Source organism: Mus caroli, chromosome 2 (genome assembly GCF_900094665.2).
Source record: "Mus caroli chromosome 2, CAROLI_EIJ_v1.1, whole genome shotgun sequence".
Classification (NCBI taxonomy): Eukaryota; Metazoa; Chordata; class Mammalia; order Rodentia; family Muridae; genus Mus; species Mus caroli.
In genome coordinates this window covers 14,623,469-14,645,978 of record NC_034571.1, presented here as the reverse complement: position 1 = coordinate 14,645,978, position 22,510 = coordinate 14,623,469, and the positions used below count along the sequence as shown (strand labels likewise).

Below are 22,510 nucleotides of genomic sequence, written 5' to 3'. Positions count from 1 at the left end.
GGTTTTTCGAGACAGGGTTTCTCTGTGTAGCTCTGGCTGTCCTGGAACTCACTTTGTAGACCAGGCTGGCCTCGAACTCAGAAATCCGCCTGCCTCTCGAGTGCTGGGATTAAAGGCGTTCGACACCACGCCCAGCTAAATGCTTTCTTTTATAAGTTGCCCTAGTCATGGTGTCTCTTCACAGTAATAGAAGAGTAACTAAAAGAATGGCTCATCAGGTAAAGGTACTTGCTTCCAATCCTGAAAACCTAACTTCCATTTCTAGAACCTATGGAGTATGAGAGACCCATTTCCAATACTTATATGCCTCCTGACGTGGGCACATACACAACAGACACAGATACAAGTGTGAAAATAACTAGAGAGCAGAGGACAGGTGAGGATAATAAAATGTACATGGCATGAAAGCAGAAGACGACTTTGGGGAGGGAGAGGAAGACAGACAGCAAAGAACAAGGCCAGGGAATTGGGCAGGATCAGCAAGAACATGGATATATGAACATTTCACAATAAAATTCACCAAACAATAATTCTTTTTAAAAAAAAAAATCACCTAATTTTGAAAACTAAACTGTCACATTGCACAGGATGTTCTCACAGCTAGTTCATGTTTTATGCTGTAGTATTTCCACTTGCCAGTCTTCCCATCAGCTCCAGATGCTTGCTCCGTCAAAAAGCCTTCTCTTGAATCTGATACCCTTTCTCTACAAGTTTCCCTCTCAGTATGAAGACTTCAGTATTTTAAGATAAACTTGATACCACAGAGCACGGTGGTATAAAAATCCGTAGCCTCAGCACTGGAGAGGCGAGCAAAGAAAGATAACCAGAGTCTAGAAATCCAAGACCAGCCTGAGAAACAGATAATTCTTGTCTTGAAATAATGTCCAAAGCAAGTAAAATAAAAATTAATCTCATCTCTTTGTCCTCTTTACCAGAATTTTTCAATTACAAACAAGAGTTTCTCTCTCATCACCTCTGTATGAAGTAGCTACAGTGCTCTTTCTGCACAAGTGCAATTGCTCTATGTGCTAAATGCTAGCGAATTACGGCCTTCCTTTCCACCCACCCCCAGAAATTGCTACTCAATTAATTTACCAACAACTATAAGTTTGTTGGTTTTTGTTTTTTTGGAGGAGGCAGGTAGGAGGCTGACTTTCACATTCCTCTTCAGGTCCCCATAATATCTGGCTATATTATTAACAAAATTCTATTTGGTTTCTGTCTTGGCGTTAAGTTTGTTCAATTCTTATGTGCAATGATCAAAAGAACTTTCCTATATAACTAGTGTACTATGTTTTTCATAACCCAAAAAAAATCAACTACTTTGGATTTATTGATTTAAAAGCCAATGCTATTGTTTTCCTTATGTTCTGAATCAAGTATTAGTTATCACTAGCACCTTGCACAGTCTGACTCCTGGCTAGTTTTATGTCAGCTTGACTAAAGATAGTCATCTGGAAAGGGAAAAAGCCTCAATTGAGAACATGCTCCCACCACAATGGACCTTGGGCAAGCCTATGGAGCATGCTCTTGATTGAGGATTAATGTGGGAAGGACCAGCTTACAGCAGGGTGGGACAACCCTGGGGGAGTACTCCTAGGTGCTATGAAAAACCGGCTGAGCAAGCCAGGAAGAGCAAGCCAGGAAGAAGGGCTCTGACATGGATTTTGCATTAGGTCCTGCCTCCAAGTTTGTGTCTTGAATGACTGCCCTGATTTTCCTTGGCATCTGAGAGATATAAGCTGAAATAAACCATTTCCTCCCCCAAGATGCTCTTTGCTATGGTGTTTTATCAAAGCAGCAAAAAAGTAACAAATGCACCTTAGTGGGGATGACAAAGTACTAATACAGCCTGCGTAGCTGCCTACCTGTGCTGTGTACCTGAGACTGGAAATGACGGACTGATTAGCTCTACCAAATCGCTAACTGCTATGAGTAGACAGGTCAAATGCTATGCTCAGCACAGCTCATCCATCAAAGCTAATTTTCCTTTACTCCAAACTCTTTCCTATTGCAGATCACAAAATCTTAATGCTATTTATTCAAAATTCTATTAATAAACATATTTATCTCATGTTTAGATTGCATTCCACCAAAGCAGGATACATTTATAGTACGCATTTTCAAAAAATAAAAAAAAAAATGTGATAATAATCTCCTACATGGAATGTATATGTATCAAACGGAGGAGAGTCTTGAGGAAGAAGGTTCTGTATTTTACAGATTCTTGTACTGATAAGTGTTGTCTATGTGAAAACTAAGGATTTCAAGTACTGGTACCACTCTCTAAATCACAACACATATTTTCACACCCTACTAATCTAGAAGAATGTAAGCTAAGAATTAATGATTTAAAGGTATTGCATACCTTACGACATCTGATCCTTCCTTCTTGTAGAAGGCATCATAAAGAAGGAAACAGTGATAATGAAAACACAGCCAGACACATAGCCCCCAACTATAACTCCAGCATTTGGAGAGTAAAAGCAGGGCTAATGATTATGGCACCCTTAACTACACAGACTACATGAGACCCTGTCAACAATGAGCAGAGGAAGGGGAAAGAGGAGGAGGGGGAGGGGGAATCCAAAATGGGTTGTATAGAAAGACGAATAATGGAATGTTTAGATGAAACTACTATGAATAGCATTTCCATAGTTATAGGTCAAGTATTTAATGTGACTGAAATAAAACTGTCACTAAATATACAATGAACAAAACTAATACAAAAAACAGGAATTCTGAGTGACCTAAAACAAGGAGATCAAGTCAGTAAACGAATTTCATCAACCTGATATATGGTGCCATCTATGGAAAACAGCTAACAACATAATGGTGGACATCTAGAAGCCTCTCTGTAAATCAAGCCACATGACAAAGGCGGATGTGTGTGCTTCCCAATTCTATCCTGCAGAGCTGGAAAGAAGAGACATGGCATTGCTTAAAAGCAACAGTATTCCAGTGCTAAAGAGAAAAGACTCTAGGAACTGGCTCTATTAACAGTGAGAAGGCTGGTGAGACGGCTCAGTGGGCAAGAGCACCCGACTGCTCTTCCCAAGGTCCCGAGTTCAGGTCCCAGCAAACACATGGTGGCTCACAACCATCCGTAACGAGATCTGACTCCCTCTTCTGGAGTGTCTGAAGACAGCGACAGTGTACTTACATATAATAAATAAATCTTTTTTTAAAAACGTGAGAAAAAACATTACTACTCATCTTAACAGATTAGAATGCAAGTGAATAGAAAAACAGACTTCCTGGCATGATAGAGGGCAACAGAACTATTTGATACTTATCCTGTGAAAAAAAAAAAGGAGTAGGGAACTCTCCATTAAAAAAAAAAAAAAAGAATACCCACTCCTGCAGTATATGTGTGCACACATTCACACCACAGAGAGACAGACAGACAGACAGACAAGCACCCCACTTAGGAAGCAGCAAAATGACAAAGTGGATAGGAACACTTACAGCACAGACCTGATAACTGCTAAACCTATGATGTCCTCTCATCTCCATGTATAGTGCCCTCCCTATCTCATACACGTGTATGTATACACAGGCACAAGAGTGTATGCACACATGCACACACATATACACACACTTTTTGTTTTAAAGTAAAAAAAAGGAAACAAAATGGTAAATGTCTATGACAGTATGGTTAACCTGATTTTAAGATTAACCAATACACAACAAACCAAAACAGTTACTCTATTGATAGGCATATTTTTTATCAGTAGGGCTTAAAATACAATTTTATCAGAAATAAAAAAAAAAAATCTGCACTTGGAAAAAAGGAAAACTCATCATAGACTAAATAATCATTTACTGGAAATCCATCTTTCATTTGCATTTACAGCTAAAAAAAAGGTTCATTTACGTCTGTTCTCAGTATGAAGGAAACACAACTTCACCTGCTAAATAAAACCTACATTAATAGTGTTAATACTGGGAAGAAATATTTTCAAGGTCAGCAAGATGGCTTAGCAGGTAAAAGCACTTACTACCAAACTGGACAACTGTCTTAATCCAGGGAACTTGTGAGAGAGAGAGAATGCACTCTTCAAAATATATACATATGCACACTTACTGGTCTCCCCAAATAAATACAGTTTGAAATACTTATTCACTACCTGAAATAAAATATTTTTTAAAAAAAACTTTCTGAAAAATCAAAATTCACATTCTACATTGTGGTTAAAAGCAAGTTCCTGTTGTTTTTACTGTAATTCCTATAATTACTAATACATTAGTAGGAAAGATCTTGAAAAAAGTAAACTATTTGCGAACATAGAACTTTCAGAACTACAGAGACAATAAATTCAGACTGATAAACTTCACTGACTGATCACATCTCCAAAGGCAGGATACAGAGTTTTTACTGATGTGCAGAACAATTACTTGGCTCATTGAGGTACTAGATGCCATCTAGTCAATAGATCATGCTAATGTTCAATTGAGTTTTTTGATAAAAGGCAACGTTTGTGATAAGTGAACACCAGAGAAGATCTAATAAAACTTACCATTGTGTATTGCATTCAGCAACTCTGAGAAGGCTTTTGAGTAAGGAAAAAAGGACGTCAGGTTAAGATCATTCTCAAACACACAAAAGAAAAACATAGGCACAGACTGAATCTGCTTAACAAAATTTCAATATGTCTACCAGATCTATTACTTGAATTATTAAAACTAAAAGCTTTATACATACATTTACTAACACATGACCTAGTAACTGATATAATATGTTAGGTGCACTGTCACAATGGTGACACTTTCCTTAGTTTAATATATTTTTGAAAATTGCTTTAAAAATTCTATCAACATAGCATCTCTTGTCATCTACATAGTATCTCTACAATCTTAAAGCACAATCAAACGTTATAAAATAAAATCTCATTATGCCTTCTAATCCTATCAACTTTTATTTTCACCTTCCAAACATAAAGCTAATTTATAAATACCGAAAAATTATATTTACATTAAGGCTAAATGGCACCCAAATACTGAAAACAGCATGTCACCAAGGGCAGAGGTCACAATTCTAAAACATAAGTACCATAGTTTAAAAAAAAAAAATCAGTAATAGCTAAAATTTGCAGTATTTGACTATAACACAGATCTGAAACACAAGAAAATGCAGAATATAAAGATATCTTTGTAAGAGAAAAAAATCTTCATAATAAAAATCTAATGCATTTTGGAAATAAAACTTAAGACTTTGAAAGGTATACATACACATTAATACATCAGAAAAGATACTGAACTAAGAGCCAGAAAGCCCAGCTTACTAACCCAGTTGGACAACTTACTAGTTGTTGGACAAGCTCCATCATGTCGATACTGCATGGAAATTTCTGTGGATAAGGAAGAAAGGGAAATCAGCAAAGAAATTGCTATTAAGTTAAGGACAGACAAAGAAAGAAACAGAACAGAAAAATGGGGAGAATTCATGGCAAAGTCCACTTAACAAGACAAAGCAGACCTGGAAAAATGAAAATTATACTCTAGTATTTGGCATATAAGGGGTAAAAATCATACACAATTATCACAAATATTAATCAGGTAGTTCAAGAATACACATGTATATGCATAGAGAGTAAGAGAAATATATGAGGACTTACATATCAAGTCCATTAGCAAGTGCCTGAGAATAAATGTGTTTGTGATAACCACCAGACGTCTATAAACTATAATCACTTGGGAAAAAGAGTCTCAACAACAGATTGTATATACTGGTTAGCCTGTGGGCCTGGCTGTGAGATTGTCTTAAGTGATGTGCAAAACACACAGCTCACTCTGCATACCACCACTCCCTAGACAAGGGGTTCTGAACTATGTCTGAGTTGGAGAAACCAAGCTAACCACAAACAGCAAGCATGCATTCAATTCTTGCTGCTCTGACTAGCTCATCAGAACTTCCTGGCTTAACTTCCTCCACAATGCCAGACTAGAACCTCAAAGTTTAAGCTGAAATAAGCTCCTTTCTTCCCTTAAATCGCTTTCTGACAGGACTATTTAGAAGTTGATCACTAGCAATCTTTAGTTGACAGAAACTACAATCATGGGGGGGCAGCAATCCTGAGTTGTCTCTTCAAGACCTTGCCTCTATGACTAACTACAAAGTGTCTTTCCATAATCCACCTCTGTACCATTTATCACCACCACAGAACTAAGACCAACTTCCAAGTATATTATATTTTACAAACAGTATTTTTATCAGCATTATATTAATGATTTTAAGGCTTCTATTTTTAAAATCAGGAAACTGTGTATTTGGAAAGAGATACATTATGCTGCAATAAACAATATTAAACCATCAACCTCTTGTTATAGCTAGGTGTGGGCGCACCATGCCATGCATATATAAAGGTAGAAGGACAATTTTGTGCCGTTCTCTTCGCCCACCTTCACCAGGATCAAACTCAGGTAAGCAGGGCTGCAAGTCAGGTGTCTTTGCCTACCAAGTGACCTCACCTGTCTCCTTTTTCATTTGCTTGTGCGTGCGTGTTTGGGTATCAGGACACCTGGGTGAATGTCAGAGGATAACCTTCCACCTTGCTTGAGTCAGGGTCTCTCAATGTTCACTGATGGGTACATAAGGCTACCTGGCGAAAGAATGCCTGGGGACCCTGGTTTTCTTCCCACCTTGCTAACGGTGAACTGGAATTGCAGATGCATATTATCACATGCCGCTTTACTTAGAATTCTAGGGATTTGAACTCCACCTCATGCTAGCAAGGTAAATTACTTGACCCACTGTGGAGGGCACACAGCTAGTAAGTGCTCATAACCTGAAAGTTTATCTACAAGAAATATCAAATCAGAATCTTACTATCAAGATAGACAAGCACCATAAATCATGACTTTGTATATGACAGAGAAACAGAAGAAAAATACAATATTCAATTGTTCAATGTTTCAAAAGATCAGGACCCAGAGCTGGGAAGACAGCTCAGTGGATAAAAGCACTTGCCACTCTTGTAGAGAGGACTTTAGTTCAGTTGCAGGCACTAAAATAGCAGTTCACAACTGTTTAACTGAAGTTCCAGGAGATTCAATGCCCTCTTTTGCCTTCCATGAGCACAAGCATGCATGTGGTACAAGTCACAAACACTCACACGAGGTCCAAGTGGACATACACACTCTCCCCCCCACACACACACATATGTGTGTGTGTGTGTGTGTGTGTGTACATACATACGTATATGTGTATATACACACACACACAAATATGCAAACACATAACTGCATACTGACACACATAAAATAAAATATTGGGGGGAGGGGCACACAGGTATTAAGTGCTCTTAACCTAAATTTAATCTATAAGAAATCTTACTATTATTATTATTACTTGGGCAGCTGAGACAGGAGGATCTCTAGTTCCAGGAGAGCTTTGGCTAGCACAAACAAAATCAAATAGACTTAATTCTAATAACAATGGCAACAGCAGTACCTGTGGTATTCTGTAACATTTTAGTACTCTCAAACACAAGACATACTGTTACTATAGACTTAATGAGGCAACTTGGTTTTGTCTTCCGTTAAAAACACAGAGATAATCAAAGACCAGAAATAGTCCAAAATGTCCTGTTTCTTCACCCTGGACCTCCCCCTCAATAAACTCATCTAAACCCATCTACAAAATCATGACCAGTTCCAACTATGACTCAATTAGTTTCATCCCGTAAATAAAGATTTTTTTTTCCTTTTCTGCAAATATTGTTGAACTACTTTTTCTTCTTCAAAGTATGGCTCTCTAGTCTTTTCCAACTTAATATAAACTTTACAAATACAATGACTTGTACTGCAGCCTAACTATAGGCACTTGAAGGGCGTGTACAATTACACAGGATACTGAGTGTATACACAGGATATATACTCCATGCTTACTGCTGTGTGAACTCCACTTTAAAAAGGCAAAGTTTTACATCTTGTCCAAAGTCCTGTGCTGTCAGTAGAGAAGTAACTAGCGTGACCAACAGCACTTAACCTCACTTAACCACTGTGACACACTTGTCCACATCTATCCAGTGCTTCCAAAAATAATGTCACCATTACTAACTTCTCAACATGTTATTAAAAAAGAGTGAGAGAAGGGAGGAAAGGGGAGAGAAGGAAAGGGATTACAGCACTTAAAAGGCAGGGTCTCAACTGTATGGCCCTTAGATGACCTAGAACTTCCTACGTAGACCAGATTGGCCTTGAACATACAGGAGATTCTCTGCCCGCCCCCGCCTAGTCCTGGGACAAAGAGAACATGCCACCATACCTGGCTTCTTCCTACTTCATTGGGGAGCAGAGGGAAGACTTCTAAATTTAAAGTTTAGCCCAAAGGAAAAGATTACTTTTTTTTTTAAATCAGAACAAAGTTATATTATTTGTTTAAACTTGCTCATGCACTCCATTGGTTACAGGTGACTGACAATTATCTGTTAGATTTTATAACAAAATTGTTCTCAAATCAGGAAAGTAGCTTCAGCACTTAGAGCTGTAATATTTGTGTGTCTTTGTCTTATCCTACATATAAGTAATAGTGCTTAGTGCATAAGTGCTTCCTACAGGGCCTGGCACACCGAGTACTCAGCAACAGTTGCTGATGTACCAACCTCCTACCATAGACTCTAAACCCCCAACTTTAACATCTAGTTATGAAACTTGCATTAGAAATGTGTAAAATGACTTATCTTAGGTTTAAGTAAAATTGGGTTTGGGGGTTTTATGTTTGGTTTTGTTTTGGTTGGTTGGTTGGGTTTTTCAAGACAGGGTTTCTCTGTATATCCTTGGCTGTCTTGGAACTCACTCTGTAGACCAGGCTGGCCTTGAACTCAGAAATCCTCCTGCCTCTGTGACTTAAAAGTATTTGCATATTAAAATTTCAGGTAATTTGCTGATTTAAAACTATATCTTCTAATGGGAATTCCCTCTAGAGGGTTATATTTTCATAATGACAAGGTAAAAGAAATATGAATTACGGTTTTTACTGCAACTAATGTACTACACTCTGCTCTCTGAAAGAAATATTACATTTCATGTTTAAAATCTCTCTAAATTTACAATAGGTTAGTTTTTTAAAATCTCTTAAAAGCTGTAAATTTGTTATTTTTTTAATTCCATTAATCAAAAGATACATATTTTAAAGAAACACTCAAATGTAACTTTGAATTTCAAATTCTAAGTTACAAAATTACAGGACTCAGTGAAGATCACAGAAACAAATTTAGCTTTGTATTCTGAACAAGGTACTCAATGAATTATTATAATTTTTGCTAAAAAATTATATGACCACAATTTTTTGTAAGTAAATTTATTTAAATTTGCTTTCCCCGGCAAAAGGCTAAGGCTGATTGCTAGGCCCTTATGGTCTCAAAGGAAACATAAATAAAAACATTTATTCAAATGTGCAATATATTTAAATCTTTTTAATGAACTTTGTTCCCACTGTAATTTATTCTTCCCACCTCCTGAAACAGTAGTTCTAACCAGAGGCAATTTGGGCCTCCTGGGGACCCTTAACACCGTCTGGAGACATATTTATTATGGGGAGAGTGCTACTAGAAACGAATGAGAAGGGGCTAGGGACCGTGGTAAACATCCTATAAAAGACAAGTACTGAACACAAAGAATACCCAACACAACATGTCCAAAACACCAAGACTCCGTAAGGACCTTAGTGCAGCAATCTCATCTAACTGCTCTGTAGATCCCACTAAAGTGGGGGCTGGGTGCAAACTACGACAGGCATCGATGTCATTTATTAGAAACAAACAAACAAACTCCAGGTTGTATGGCCTTGGGCTACCCTCAAACCTCAGTTTTATCACCTGTGGAAGGGGAAATCAATAGTCCTTTCTAAAACTACTATAAAAGGAGATACAAATAAAATGTACTTAATGAAACCTAACATATCAGATACATATAGACACACACACACACACACACACACACACATATATATATATATACACACACACATATATATTTATATATACACACACATACATATGCTTCTTTCTTGAAATGATCAGTTATTTCTGCTTACTGAAGCTAATAAACCATTCAAAGTTTTGATTTATTTTGTATTTGCAAAATATACAATATGAAATTATAATGAACATTTTTCACGTCTTTATCTACACATCATTTCTTCCTTCTCTCAGGATAAATAAAATTGATATAATAATGTATCTTAGCTGAATCTTATTTCAACCTTCAGAAATCCAAAGGGAACAAAAGGGGTGAAGTTTACAGTCAAGATTTATTAAAAGCTGTTTATCTCATATTCAAGAAAAATAAAACCAGACAAATGAAACTTGAAACTGTTAAGGGTTGGTGGTAGAGAGATGGTATGGTAGTAAAGTGCATTTGTTGCTTTTCAAGAGGACCAGGGTTCAATGCCACTGCCACCCACCCCCCCACACACACACAACTTTATCAAATGGAGATGTTAACCTCTTCTCAAGGAGACCCACTGCCCTCTCTGACACCCATTAGTACCCACACACATTTATGTAGCATCACACAGATACACATAAATGAAAATAAAAATAAATCTTAAAAAAATGAAAAGAAAAACTTGTGGTGGGCTGTGGTGGTGCACATCTTTAATCACAGCACTCACAGGGCAGAGGCAATCAAATATCCTAGTTCTGAAGCTGGTCTGATCTACATAGCAAGTTCTAAGCTGGCCAGAGCTACTTAGTGAGATCCTGCAGAAGCCTCGGGTACAGTTTCCTATACCCAAAGCAGCTCACAATCATCTCTAACTCCAGTTCCAGGCCAGCCTATGCATACTTTTGGACTCTGAGGGCACTGGGCACTAACATGGTACACAGGCACACAAGCAATCATACACATTAACATAAATATTTAAGAAGAATAAAATACATACTTCCTGGGGCTGGAGAGATGGCTCAGTGGTTAAGAGCACTGACTGTTCTTCTGAAGGTCCCGAGTTCAAACCCCAGCAACCATATGGTGGCTCACAACCATAAGTAATGAGATCTGACACCCTCTTCTGGTGTGTCTGAAGATAGCTACAGTGTACTTACATATAATAATAAATAAATCTTTGAGCTAAAGCGAGCAGAGGTCCTGAGTTCAATTCCCAGCAACCACATGGTGGCTCACAACCATCTGTACAGCTACAGTATACTCATACACAAAATACATACTTCCAGTTTTTTTAAGAATTAAAAAGATTTGTAACACAAATTACAGGTTACACAGAAACATACCAGTGACATAGATTCTACATACTCATTCAGACTGTCATAAAAATGATGATAAAGTGAGTATGGTGAAGCACACCTCTAATCTCAGCACCAAGATACACAGACAACTGATTCACAGCCAATTCAGAGAGAGTCAGTTCTAGACAAAATTGGTATAAGATTTCAAAATTAAAAATAAAAGCAAGCCTTGGGACCACTTTCAAATCTATGAAGTCAACTCTCATTTCAGATTAAAAAATAATAATGGTTAAAAAAAAAACAAATTTTAAATCATTTCAGATATAACTTGACACAAAATCCTAAATTTATCACTTATGGGAAAAAAGGCTCCAAAAATTCATTTTACTTATGTACAATTACCAAGAAAAATAAAAACTAAAAAATTAAGTTTAGCAAAATAACTTTAAATACAAAACCAAAAAATGAATACAGACATGTTCACATTTAAAATATGAATCCTGGTTTGGTGTTATACATAATATGCAGGGGTGTAAAAACTCAACTGAGAGGTAAGTAATGGATGACTAATAAAGCTGTTTACATACAGTTAACTACGTAAAATGAGAGTGATGCTAAACATTACACCACCAAATAGTTTTCTAGGATTGTAGGGTACTTTCTTTCTCAGTAGGAAATGGAAAATCTAGGGTCTATGAGAAGGCTCAGAGGGTGAAAGCTGTTGCCACCTGATAATCCAAGGCCCACATAGTATATACATGTGCTACAGTAAATGCGATCTCCTCCCTAAAAATGGCCAACATGGTAACAGACAGCTGCAACCCCAGCACTTGGGAGGCTGATCCAGAAGGATCAAGACTCTGAGGCCAGCCTTGGTTACACAATGATCCTGGCCAGCTTGGGCTACTTAATAAGCCCTTGCCTTTAAAAACAAATAATAATAAAATAAACTTAAAAAAAATAAAAATGAACAAATGTCAATCTTAATTAAATGTACCAGCACTTCAGAGCACCCTCAGAACAACTGTTCACAACTCTTTGGAGTCGTGAAAGAAAGGGCTGCGGAGTGACTGAGGGGCAAACAAGGCACAGCCCCTTACCTGAGCCAACTGGAGACGAGCCGACACTGAGACTCTGCAAGCTTCCGTTCCTGAGCAGTGTAGGAGATTTCTGAAGACTAGAGCTTGTCACACTTCCTGCAGCTGATGCTACGGACGATGTTGGTGAAGCAGAAGAAACTGAGAGGTGAGAGACATTTTCTTGATTTTTGTTTCCTTTGGGTCGGCCGGGGCCATGTTTGCTTTGCTTATTTCCTTTTCGTTTCTTTTCCTTTACAGCTTCTTCTTCTATACCAGAAGTCTGAGCCCGCTTATATCCTGCTGTAGGGAGGCTCGAACTACCCAACTCTCCAGGTGAATTGTCAAAGCTTTTAGGCTGTGAAATAACAGTTGAGGTCACAGGGTGACCAACTAAAGAGCTAAAACTGTTTACTCCCGCTTCCTGGCTTCCAGACTCTCCTTTATGTACATCTTTGGTTGATGATGACTGCTGGGTGTGAGTGTAACTGTCGTTTCGCAGATCTGAGTCTGTAAAGCTTAAGAAGTCCTGGGGAGACTGCACTGAACTTCCAGAAGATGACTTTACACTGCCTGGAGTTCCTGAAAAACTGCCTGTAGCAAAATATACACAAGCAAAAAAACAAAACAAAACAGAACAAAGGTGGAGGAAGAAGATAAATTGGATAAAATGTTCCTCTAAGCAATAGACAAATTGCAATGATCAAAAAGGACGGACTTCCTAAAGTAAATTACAAAACTTAGGGCATTACTACCTAACAAATATGAGAACAGTTACTACTGAAACCAACTTCACCTCTAAAATTATCTTTTAAAAAATTTGTCAAAGGTAGTATCATACATACATCTCTTAAATTGTAGCCTACTCCTGAGACTAACATTGATCAGAGTGTCTCTACTCCCTCCAAACCATTAGAAGCATTATACAGGAAGACTCAACAGACAGAGTGTCTGACAAAACCCCACTGTGCTCCCTCTCCAGGGGACTGTCTTTTTCAAGCATGTAATGTAAATGTTCCAAATTATAGTAAAACTGCAAAACATTTCTCAGGTTATAAGTTATAACAACAGGCCTTATCCATGATTATTCAGCCAAATCTATCCACTCATCAAAAAAATATGACTTCATGTCCTAAGTTACACCTTATATTCTCCTTGTCCAACTTCCATGAAGTTTCATAATGGAAAACCAGCCATGAATATCATCTTATTGATTTTAAAAATGAAGGATCATGTGGACAGATGGCTCAATGGTTAAAGAGCACTTGTTCCTCTTGCAGAGGACCCAAGTTCAGCCCACACCATCCACATGGTGGCTCAGAACTCTAGTCCCAGGGATTCTGATGTCCTCTTCAGACCTCTTCAGTGATGCACATGGTATACACAAAAAACATTCACACACATAAAGTAAAAAATCTAAAAGCAAAAATGAAAGATCATGGAAGAGGTAGCTCCTCTATGCCTCTTTTCCAACTGCTTATTCTAGCCTCACTCTTAGTCAAAAATCACTTGGCAACCCCCTAATATTATGCAGTTTAAGAACCTCAAAGTTCTTGTCTGTCTGGTAGAAAATTGCACTGGGAGGAGACAATTTGATCCATCACTCTCATTTCAAAAAACTCTTAGTGTTTGCCAAATGAAATAAGCCGCTAAACAGACCTAGCTCTACCATCTGACTCATTAACTAAACTTAGGTAGGTCTAAGTGACAGAGTGCTTGCATAGCGCACGGAAGACACTAGTCTCAATGCCCACGAACACCAACACACGCACACACAGAGAAAAGAGGTATTCAAAAACCAAATACTTTTAAGAACTTGGTATATTTAAATTTTCTAAAATTCACACGGTACCACTAATTAAAAGCATGACAATCTGAAACACCCTATCTTCATATTTTGATAATCTCAGTTATTTAACTATAACACATTTTTCTGCTATGTCTTAAGAGGTTAAAAACATTTTTAAATATTCCAAAAAGGATAGAAGCTAACTTTTCAAAATGGATTAGCACTTTATAAAAATAAACACTTAAGAAAATAATGCCTAGCAAGCCATACTATAATCCCTACACTTGGAAGGCTGAGGAAGATCAGAATTCACATAGGGTATTAAAGGCCCTAGGCTACATCTCAAATTAAATAAACTGTTTTAACAGTCTTATTGTTTGAATTCTACTAATACAATATTCATTCAAGATGAGAATGAAATTTCAATATAAGGTTAATTAAGGTTTGACTAATTTTCAGAGTGGTATATTTTTACTTAAATATAATAGTGTCTCTGGCTGTTTTACCTGTGCTTACATAACTTTTTGTTCTAAGACTATATGCATTCACATATACCAAAGAGTTATAAATCTGTGGCTCTAAATCACTACTAGTATGAAATATATAAATAATTCTTAATGAAAGGTCAACAGATTAGCAATCTACTGTTTACATATTCTTGCAAGGCTCTGGATTTTAAGTGTAACAAATGCTTCGGCAAAGGGAAATGGCAGTTTTTTGTATTCACTGCTAGGGGAACAATGGACACAAGTAAAAAAGCTATTTATTTTACTCCCCTCCACCAACTTTAAAATTTCTGATTTTCAAGATATATGTTCATATTTAAAATTTCATAAAACAATCACATAAGTGTATATATTCTGAAGTTTAGCAGTACTCCTATTTTCCATAAAATGACACAAGCACAGTTAATATTGAATTTCAATCTAACACCAAACAGTATTTAGGAAACGCCCTAAGATACTGTCCACTGTTTATACAGGCAGCTGTTGATACTGCAGCTGAGTAAAAGTCTACTTTTAACTTCAAGCTTTGTAATAAATGCATTGTTTATGATGTATCACTATTTAAGATCTTATTCACCTACTAAAATAAAGTTTTATTAGGAAAAGTAAATAAAAACCCATAGAAAGAAAATCCCTATTCTTAAAAGAAAACTACATCTGTTTTTCTCCACAATCTGAATCTCTATTCTATAGCCATTTAAACATTAAAATTACACTTTAAAAACATAAGTCATCAAATATAAAGAGAGCAAAAGTTCCAGAAACATTTTAAAACATAAAACTATTTTTGGAAATAACCCTACACTATCGACTAACGTAATCTAGAATAGTCATTAGTTATTAGTATGACATAGCATTAATGAAAACATTATAATACCTTGTGGAAAGGGGCTAGATGCTGACACAGCTGTTCCTGGATTTCTTCCTGCACCAGGCTTCCTTCCCCTTTGACCTGAGCTGTGAGCTGAAGATTTCTTCCCTTTGCCCTCTGACCCTCTAGCCTCTGAAACATCTTTTCCACTAGAGGTATGGGCAGAGACTTCCTGGAAATTTGCATTTGTAAATCTTGCTGCAGTATCTTCCAAGCGCTTCAATGATCCAGATATGGAGTTGTTGCTAGTGCTTGTATAAGTCTAACATTTTGATTTAAAAACAAACAAACAAACAAACAAAAAACAGAAAGTAAAAGGAAAAAAGAACTAATTATATTTGGCTAAAGAAAACAGGACGAATAAGCACTGAATTTACAAAGGTGAATATTTTCATTATAAAGAAGTCAGGCAGTCTAACAAAGAAAATTATGCAACAAAACATAAAAACCATGAAGTCGACTTCAACCCTTTTGGGGGTTGTTTTACAATCTCCCGGATCAACCCCAGGGCCTTCCATGTGGAGGCAACCACTTTATACTCCTGACTTCTTATATACAACAGCACCCTACCACTTATTTTTTTTAAACAATAATTGATAAGATGACTGTCTGAAGATCGGACTGCAGCATATAACAATTGGCCTTAGTAATAAACTTTAAATAATACACAGAAATACCAAAGATACTCATTTGTCAAACATTATTTTCATCAAAAATATACTTTTTTTAAAGTTATTTCTTTCAACAAGGTGATAGGTTTGTTTGGGTCTAAAACTATGGAACCCTTCACAAGCCTACATGCCATCCTTGCACAGGGGCCATGCTATTCTCTACATCATTCCAATTTTAGTGTATGTGTTGCCAAAGCAAGCACAAAAGTATACTACTTCTCAGCCATGAAACTACAAGCTATAGTGCTTAAAACACAAGTCAACAATTGATGAGAATGAAAGAGCATTATCAATCCAGTAGAGGATCACACTCAAGACTAGAATACAAGGTTTCCTTCTGAGATATAGGAGTGATACTAAGGTGAATGTGGAGGAATGCAAGCTTTAAAGAGGAGAGATTCAGCCTTTGAAACATATGTCTCTCTCTAAAATTGAAGGAAACGCACTTGATGTATTTAGGACTAGAAATAAGCAGATAACTGCCCAAACAACTTCTGGGCTTTAGTGACCATCTTAAATTACAAGTATGTCCAGACACTGACAAATGGAGGGTGGATGCATTTTAAACCAGACAATGCTAATTAACCATAGCATCCTTTGGGAGCAAGAATTTTATTTCAAAATTACACTCGCAAAAACCGGGGGGAGGGGGGGCACAAACAAGCAAGTATCTGAGAAGTCTAAATTCACTTGACTAGCTTGAAGTACCATTAAAATTTTGAATAAATCTTTGTAACGTATCTAATATCAAATTTAATGTGAAAATGAAAAATTTTAAAGATACAAGTATTAACTTTCACATGTAACACTTTATATAACAATAAATTTGAAATTGAAAAATAAAATCAATTTTCAAAATGATTATAGTGATTTTTGCAAATTCAATGTTCAAAAGGATTAGGAAAAATATTTTAAAAATCTAATAATTTGGGGGCTGAAGAGATGGCTCAGCGGTTAGCCCTGATCTTTCAGGTAGAGTCTAATTCCCAGCAACCACGTGGTGGCTCACACCCATGGGTAATGGACCAGATACCCTCTTCTGGTGAGTCTGAGGACAGACAGCAACAGTGTACTCACATACATAACATTTAACTTTTTATTCTACAATTCTGCTACCATCTTATAATCTCTCTGCCAATAACACATCTCAACAATAAGTCTAACATCGTCTCATAAAAAAAATATAGTCAGTGCCTTATTCAACTATAATCCACAAACAAGATCAAAAAAGAAAGGCTTCAAAGTCTGGCAGGAAAAAAAATAAACAATACCTTTTAACAAACTAGTAACATTAAGCTGATGAAAGTTCATGCTTACTTTAGAAGCATGAACCTGTTCCCGGCTAGGGTGTCAATTTGGAAACTACCCCATCACCTTTCTTTCAGATACTTTTCCCCAAAACTGAGGTTCAGCACTCCTCACGCATGGCCTAGTGAAGCTTAAGTCATCTAAAAACAATGGTGTTTTGACTCCTGTGCTTTGCTCAAGCATCAAATAAAGGATGGAGCAGAAACTGAAACACTGTAAATGGAGATGCAGTATTCACATCTACAAGACAGTTTTAAAGAGTGCTAATCAACTTCCTCATTTATTTACACTATGTCCTTGTTTTTATTCTAAAGTCTAAGTCTGTCCATGAACAAGGGATGGGTAGTTAAGAGAGCAATGAGGAAATAATTAAAATTCAGAAGAAAGAAAGAGAGGTGGGGGGAGGGAGGGGAAAAACAAAGAAAAATCACACTGAATAAGTCTATAGTGGAAAATTCCAGCTTCTTTGAAAACTCAGTTATATCATATGATGTTTTGCTGAAGCAGACGCAAGAGAGGATGTGTGATATTTAAAAAGAATATAAGTATGAGCTCACAGATGGTGTAGAGGCTCTGCCTCACTGGTGTGCTGATCCCTGCTCTGGCATTAGTTTGCCCTGCATTGCATTGCTGATCTTTGCTTGCCATGACTTCATAGAGAGTACCTCGCCAAAGAACTTCTGGTGAGCCAGGCATGGTGGCGCACACCTTTAATCCCAGTACTTGAGAGGCGGGGGCAGGCGGATTTCTAAGTTTGAGACCAACCTGGTCTACAGAGTGAGTTCCAGGACAGCCAGGGCTACACAAAGAAACCCTGGGCTACAGAAAAACCCTGTCTCAAGATAGATAGATAGATAGACAGACAGACAGACAGACAGACAGACAGACAGACAGACAGATAGATAGATAAAAACCTTCTGGTGATATTCTGGGAACTTCTTGCCGCTTCCATGGACTTCAGCCAATTGGTGGGGCCTTGTAGTTTGTTCTCCATTGACTGCCTTTGCTCAATTGTGAATGGTGATTGCCAAGCGGACTGGACTACAGCTGATTTGTGTTGGTGTTTGCTAGAAGACTGGACTGCTGATAAACAAAATTGGAATGGCCCCAAAGAACTATTTCTAAACAGGTCCTTTTCTAAACATCTCCCTTTGCCCTATTAACCTTTCTTTTTCACTACCTCTGGTGGGTGGTGGGCTATAAGGGAAGCTGAGGCCTTTAAGAACCCTTATTAAAGCCTACATAAAGTAACTGAAATTTAACTTTAATTCCTTTTTCTGTGCCTTCTAAGTTTTACAAAAGTATCTGACTTACGGAGAAAAACAATTAACTGATGACTTTACTTCTAAAGTATTCTATAAAATGGACTGCCCTTACCCCCAAAGACTACACAGCACAGATTCCATTCAAAGAGATCTTGACTTAAACACCATATTTTAAAGGTATTTCAAAAGTGCTTGATTAATAATGTGCTGCTGAGGTGGTAAGCTACTGCAGAAATTTCATGTGAACATTTAAAGTCAAAGAAGAAAAGTTTAAAGGTGGAGGGAAAGTGGGACAGAACTAAGTGGGTCTGAGAATTCCTCTCACCATAGTACAGAACCTCCCTCCCTCCGAGGATGATCTTACAATATAAAAATATAGGCTTTTCATGCAATTTCCAACACAAGAAGAAAAGATACTTATTCAGTACTTGGTGGAGTTTGGATTTAGAGTGTCTCCCAAGGGCCCATATGTTAAAGGCTGGCTGAGGCATGTGCTGGAGTTGCTCAAGGTAATGGAACCTACAGGACACAGGTAGGGCCCAGTGGACAGAAGTTAGGCAGCAGAGACACTCAGCCCACAGCCCCTATTCACCTTGAGATGAACAGACAGCCTCCACCTCATGCAGGCAAAAAGGAGGCTAAATAACTACAGACAAAAGCCTCTGAAACTCTTGTGTAGAAACTTCTCTTCCTTATAATGGTCCCCTTGGGTATGCCATCAAGTGATATAGAAAGCTGGCTAGCACATACCCGAAAGAAGGCAATACAGTCTTTTTTTTTTTTTATAAAGTATTTATCAGTGTCTCACCTGCACGTATAAAGGTAGTACAGCAAGTGCCTGTTTGCTGCCTGCCTGGTGAGTTCAAAAGGGGTCAGACACCCCTGGAATTACTCTAATTATGTGTGGTTGAGAGCCATCATGTGAGTGCTGAGGATTGAACCCAGGTCCTCAACAAGAGCAACAATGTGCTCTTGCTCACTGAACCATGGCTACAAAACAACCCCTCCCCATGTCCTTTTTACATATACTAATGTGGTTTTTTTAAAGCTTCACTTGTTTTTATTCTATGTATAATGGGTGTCTTGTCTATGTACCACAAGTGTGCAGTTCCTGCAGAGGACAGAAGAGGATATCAGATCTTTTGGAACTGGAATTACAATTGGCTGTTACCCACCATGTGAACACTAGCAACCAAATCTGGATCCTCTACAAGAACAAACAATGTTCTTAACTACTGAGCCATCTCCCCATCTACATGATACAGTCTTTGTATCCTTTCCTCTAGGGAAAAAAAAAAAAAATCTACTTGGCTGTAATGAGAATCCCTTTATGCATGCAAATATTAACCTATTGTGATTTACAAGCAATTTAATAATTAAGAATATACTTTATGCAGGTCATTGGTGAGACATATCTTTAATCCCAGGACTCCAGAGGCACAGGCAGGCAGATCTCTAGGAGTTCAAGACCAGCTTGAGTTCCAGGACAGCCAGGGCTTTAGAGAAACCCTGCCTCGGGAAGAAAGCCCCCTCCCCCCCCCCTCGGCCCCCGAGGGCGGGATTTTTGTTGTTCACAGCCAGCTATAATCATTGGGCCACTGATATGATACAATACTAATATACCTAAGTTGTTGTAACTGGGTGCAAAAAATATTCTCTACTTCAAACAAAAGTCGTAAATTTATTTTTTTATTTATTTTATTATTTTTTTTTTTTTTTGGTTTTTTGAAACAAGGTTTCTCTGTGTAGCCCTGGCTGTCCTAGAGCTCACTCTGTAGACCAGGCTGGCCTCGAACTCAGAAATCCACCTGTCTCTGCCTCCCGAGTGCTGGGATTAAAGGCGTGCGCCACCACACCCGGCTAAGTCTTAAATTTATAATAATGGAGTGACTCTTCCACAGAATCAAAACATTGCAGTTATAATTTTATTTAAAAACCATGCTCGCCGGGCATGGTGGCGCATGTCTTTAATCCCAGCACTCGGGAGGCAGAGGCAGGCGGATTTCTGAGTTCGAGGCCAGCCTGGTCTACAAAGTGAGTTCCAGGACAGCCAGGGCTATACAGAGAAACCCTGTCTCGAAAAACCAAAAAAATAAAAAATAAAATAAAAACCATGCTGGTACCCTACTGTTGCACAAGGAAGGCTCTGTCATCAACAGTGGCAAGGAGACAAAAGAAATGCAGCCATTCTGAGGAGGTGCAAAATATTGGTCAAAAACGTAAAGATTTTTCCCTAGATAACCAGGAGAGCCAGGTACAGAAACTATCTTGAGTCAGAAACAAGAGTGGAGAAAGACTGGGTGTACATACTTAGTTCCACAACAGCCAGAGCTATGTAAACAGCCTCACTCTGACCTCTACATACACTATGCAATGTAATGTAATATAATGCAATACAACACACACACACACACACACACACACACACACACACACACATACTTATGGTGAAAAAAAACTAATAAAGCCACAGACAGAAATGGATGCACACATGTTATATAACTACTCCTGGCCACATGCCATTATTGTGATTTTGGTTTTGTTTTTCTAAAAATATGGCCTTCACCAGCATGTCTGTTGCTGGCCTGTAGGTCGTTCTGCCTACTTCTCTGCAGCCTGTTTGATGGTCTGTGCGTATATCTTTATGTCCACCTATGTTCAGGTCAGAGGTTGACTTTCTGAAATTACATTTTACCTGCCCCTCCCATTACCCCAAGCCTCCCAGATGCTCCTCTTTTCCAGACTGTGCAGTTTAGAGTTCACAGTCGTACAAGCATGAAGTCCTTAGTGGAACGGACTATATGACTTTATGATACTAGCATTGGGAATACAAAGACAGACGGTCCCCTGAGCTCACTGCCAATAAGATTTGCTGTATCAGTGAGTTCCAGGTTCAGTGAGAGATCCTGGATGAAATCAAGAGCAGAGTAATAAAGGAAGAAGACATCTGACACTAGCCTTCACACGTGTATGCATTCACACACATTAAACACCACCACCCCCGCAACAAACAAACAGATATTCATATCTGTCCTTCAACAAAAATGGGCTGAACACATAGTCAAAAAACAAGTCATATAGAAAATATAAAAAACTATCAGTAAATTACAAACAAATACCTATGGAAGATATTTCAAAAGTAAATAATACTCTTCGGATTAATCAATGGGTTAAAGAAGAAATCAAAAGAAGAAAAGTATGTATTTCTTAAAAATGCATAGGAAAGAAAGCAAACAACAAAGTTGAAAAAGTAATATTTAGAGACAAACTTCTATAAATAAATGTCTCTATTCTAAGAGTTCTAGCTTACACTCCAACATAAGGAGCTCTAAGTCTTAAGTTTATTCTAAAACAAGTGAAAAGCTTAACAAACTGAAAGATTATCAACTCTTCTGTTGTCAGAAAAGTGAAATCACAAAGCAGAGAAGCCAATCAGAGAAGAACAACTTACCTCAACAGAACACTGGACACAGTCAAGCAGCCTAAACTAAAACTGGGGAATTGTTAGAAGGTAGCTATTTTAGAGGCATAGACCAGGCAAAGGAACACATGCCAGAAAAAGACAATTACATTTATGAATTTTACCTTAAGAAATTCTAGCAGGTCCTCACAGGGAATTTAGGAAAAAGACCTCGCAGTGCTTCACAGAAAGGAACCACTGGAGAATACTTAGAAATTCTGTTCTAGTTTTTTGTTTGTTTAATGTTCTTGATTTATGGTGGGGTGGGGTTTGCTAAGGTGGATATACATGTGTAGAGGTCACAGGAAACTGTTCTCAAAGCTGGTTCTTTCCACCCACCATGGAAATCAACTCAACTTGTGAGACCCAGTCCAA

The 22,510-nt window shown here is 37.8% G+C and overlaps 1 protein-coding gene and 1 non-coding gene across 12 annotated transcripts in view; both read right to left on the bottom strand.

Annotated features, from left to right (window-relative positions):
- Mllt10 (MLLT10 histone lysine methyltransferase DOT1L cofactor) overlaps positions 1-22,510 on the bottom strand; it is a 148,775-nt gene that overhangs the window by 35,895 nt on the left and 90,370 nt on the right. For 10 of the 11 annotated variants that reach the window (XM_029473556.1, XM_021156842.2, XM_021156840.1 and 7 more), the window contains 4 exons: positions 15,438-15,693; positions 12,290-12,859; positions 5,307-5,351; positions 4,521-4,553 (listed from right to left, as the gene is read on the bottom strand). In XM_029473556.1, the coding sequence (XP_029329416.1) occupies positions 4,521-4,553; positions 5,307-5,351; positions 12,290-12,859; positions 15,438-15,693 (904 nt within the window). The remainder of the gene's footprint in view (positions 1-4,520; positions 4,554-5,306; positions 5,352-12,289; positions 12,860-15,437; positions 15,694-22,510) is intronic. The other variant, XM_021156843.1, reaches the window with a different exon arrangement.
- On the bottom strand, positions 16,202-16,305 carry LOC115030424. Its single transcript, XR_003836029.1, has one exon. It is a non-coding gene; the product is annotated as a U6 spliceosomal RNA (small nuclear RNA).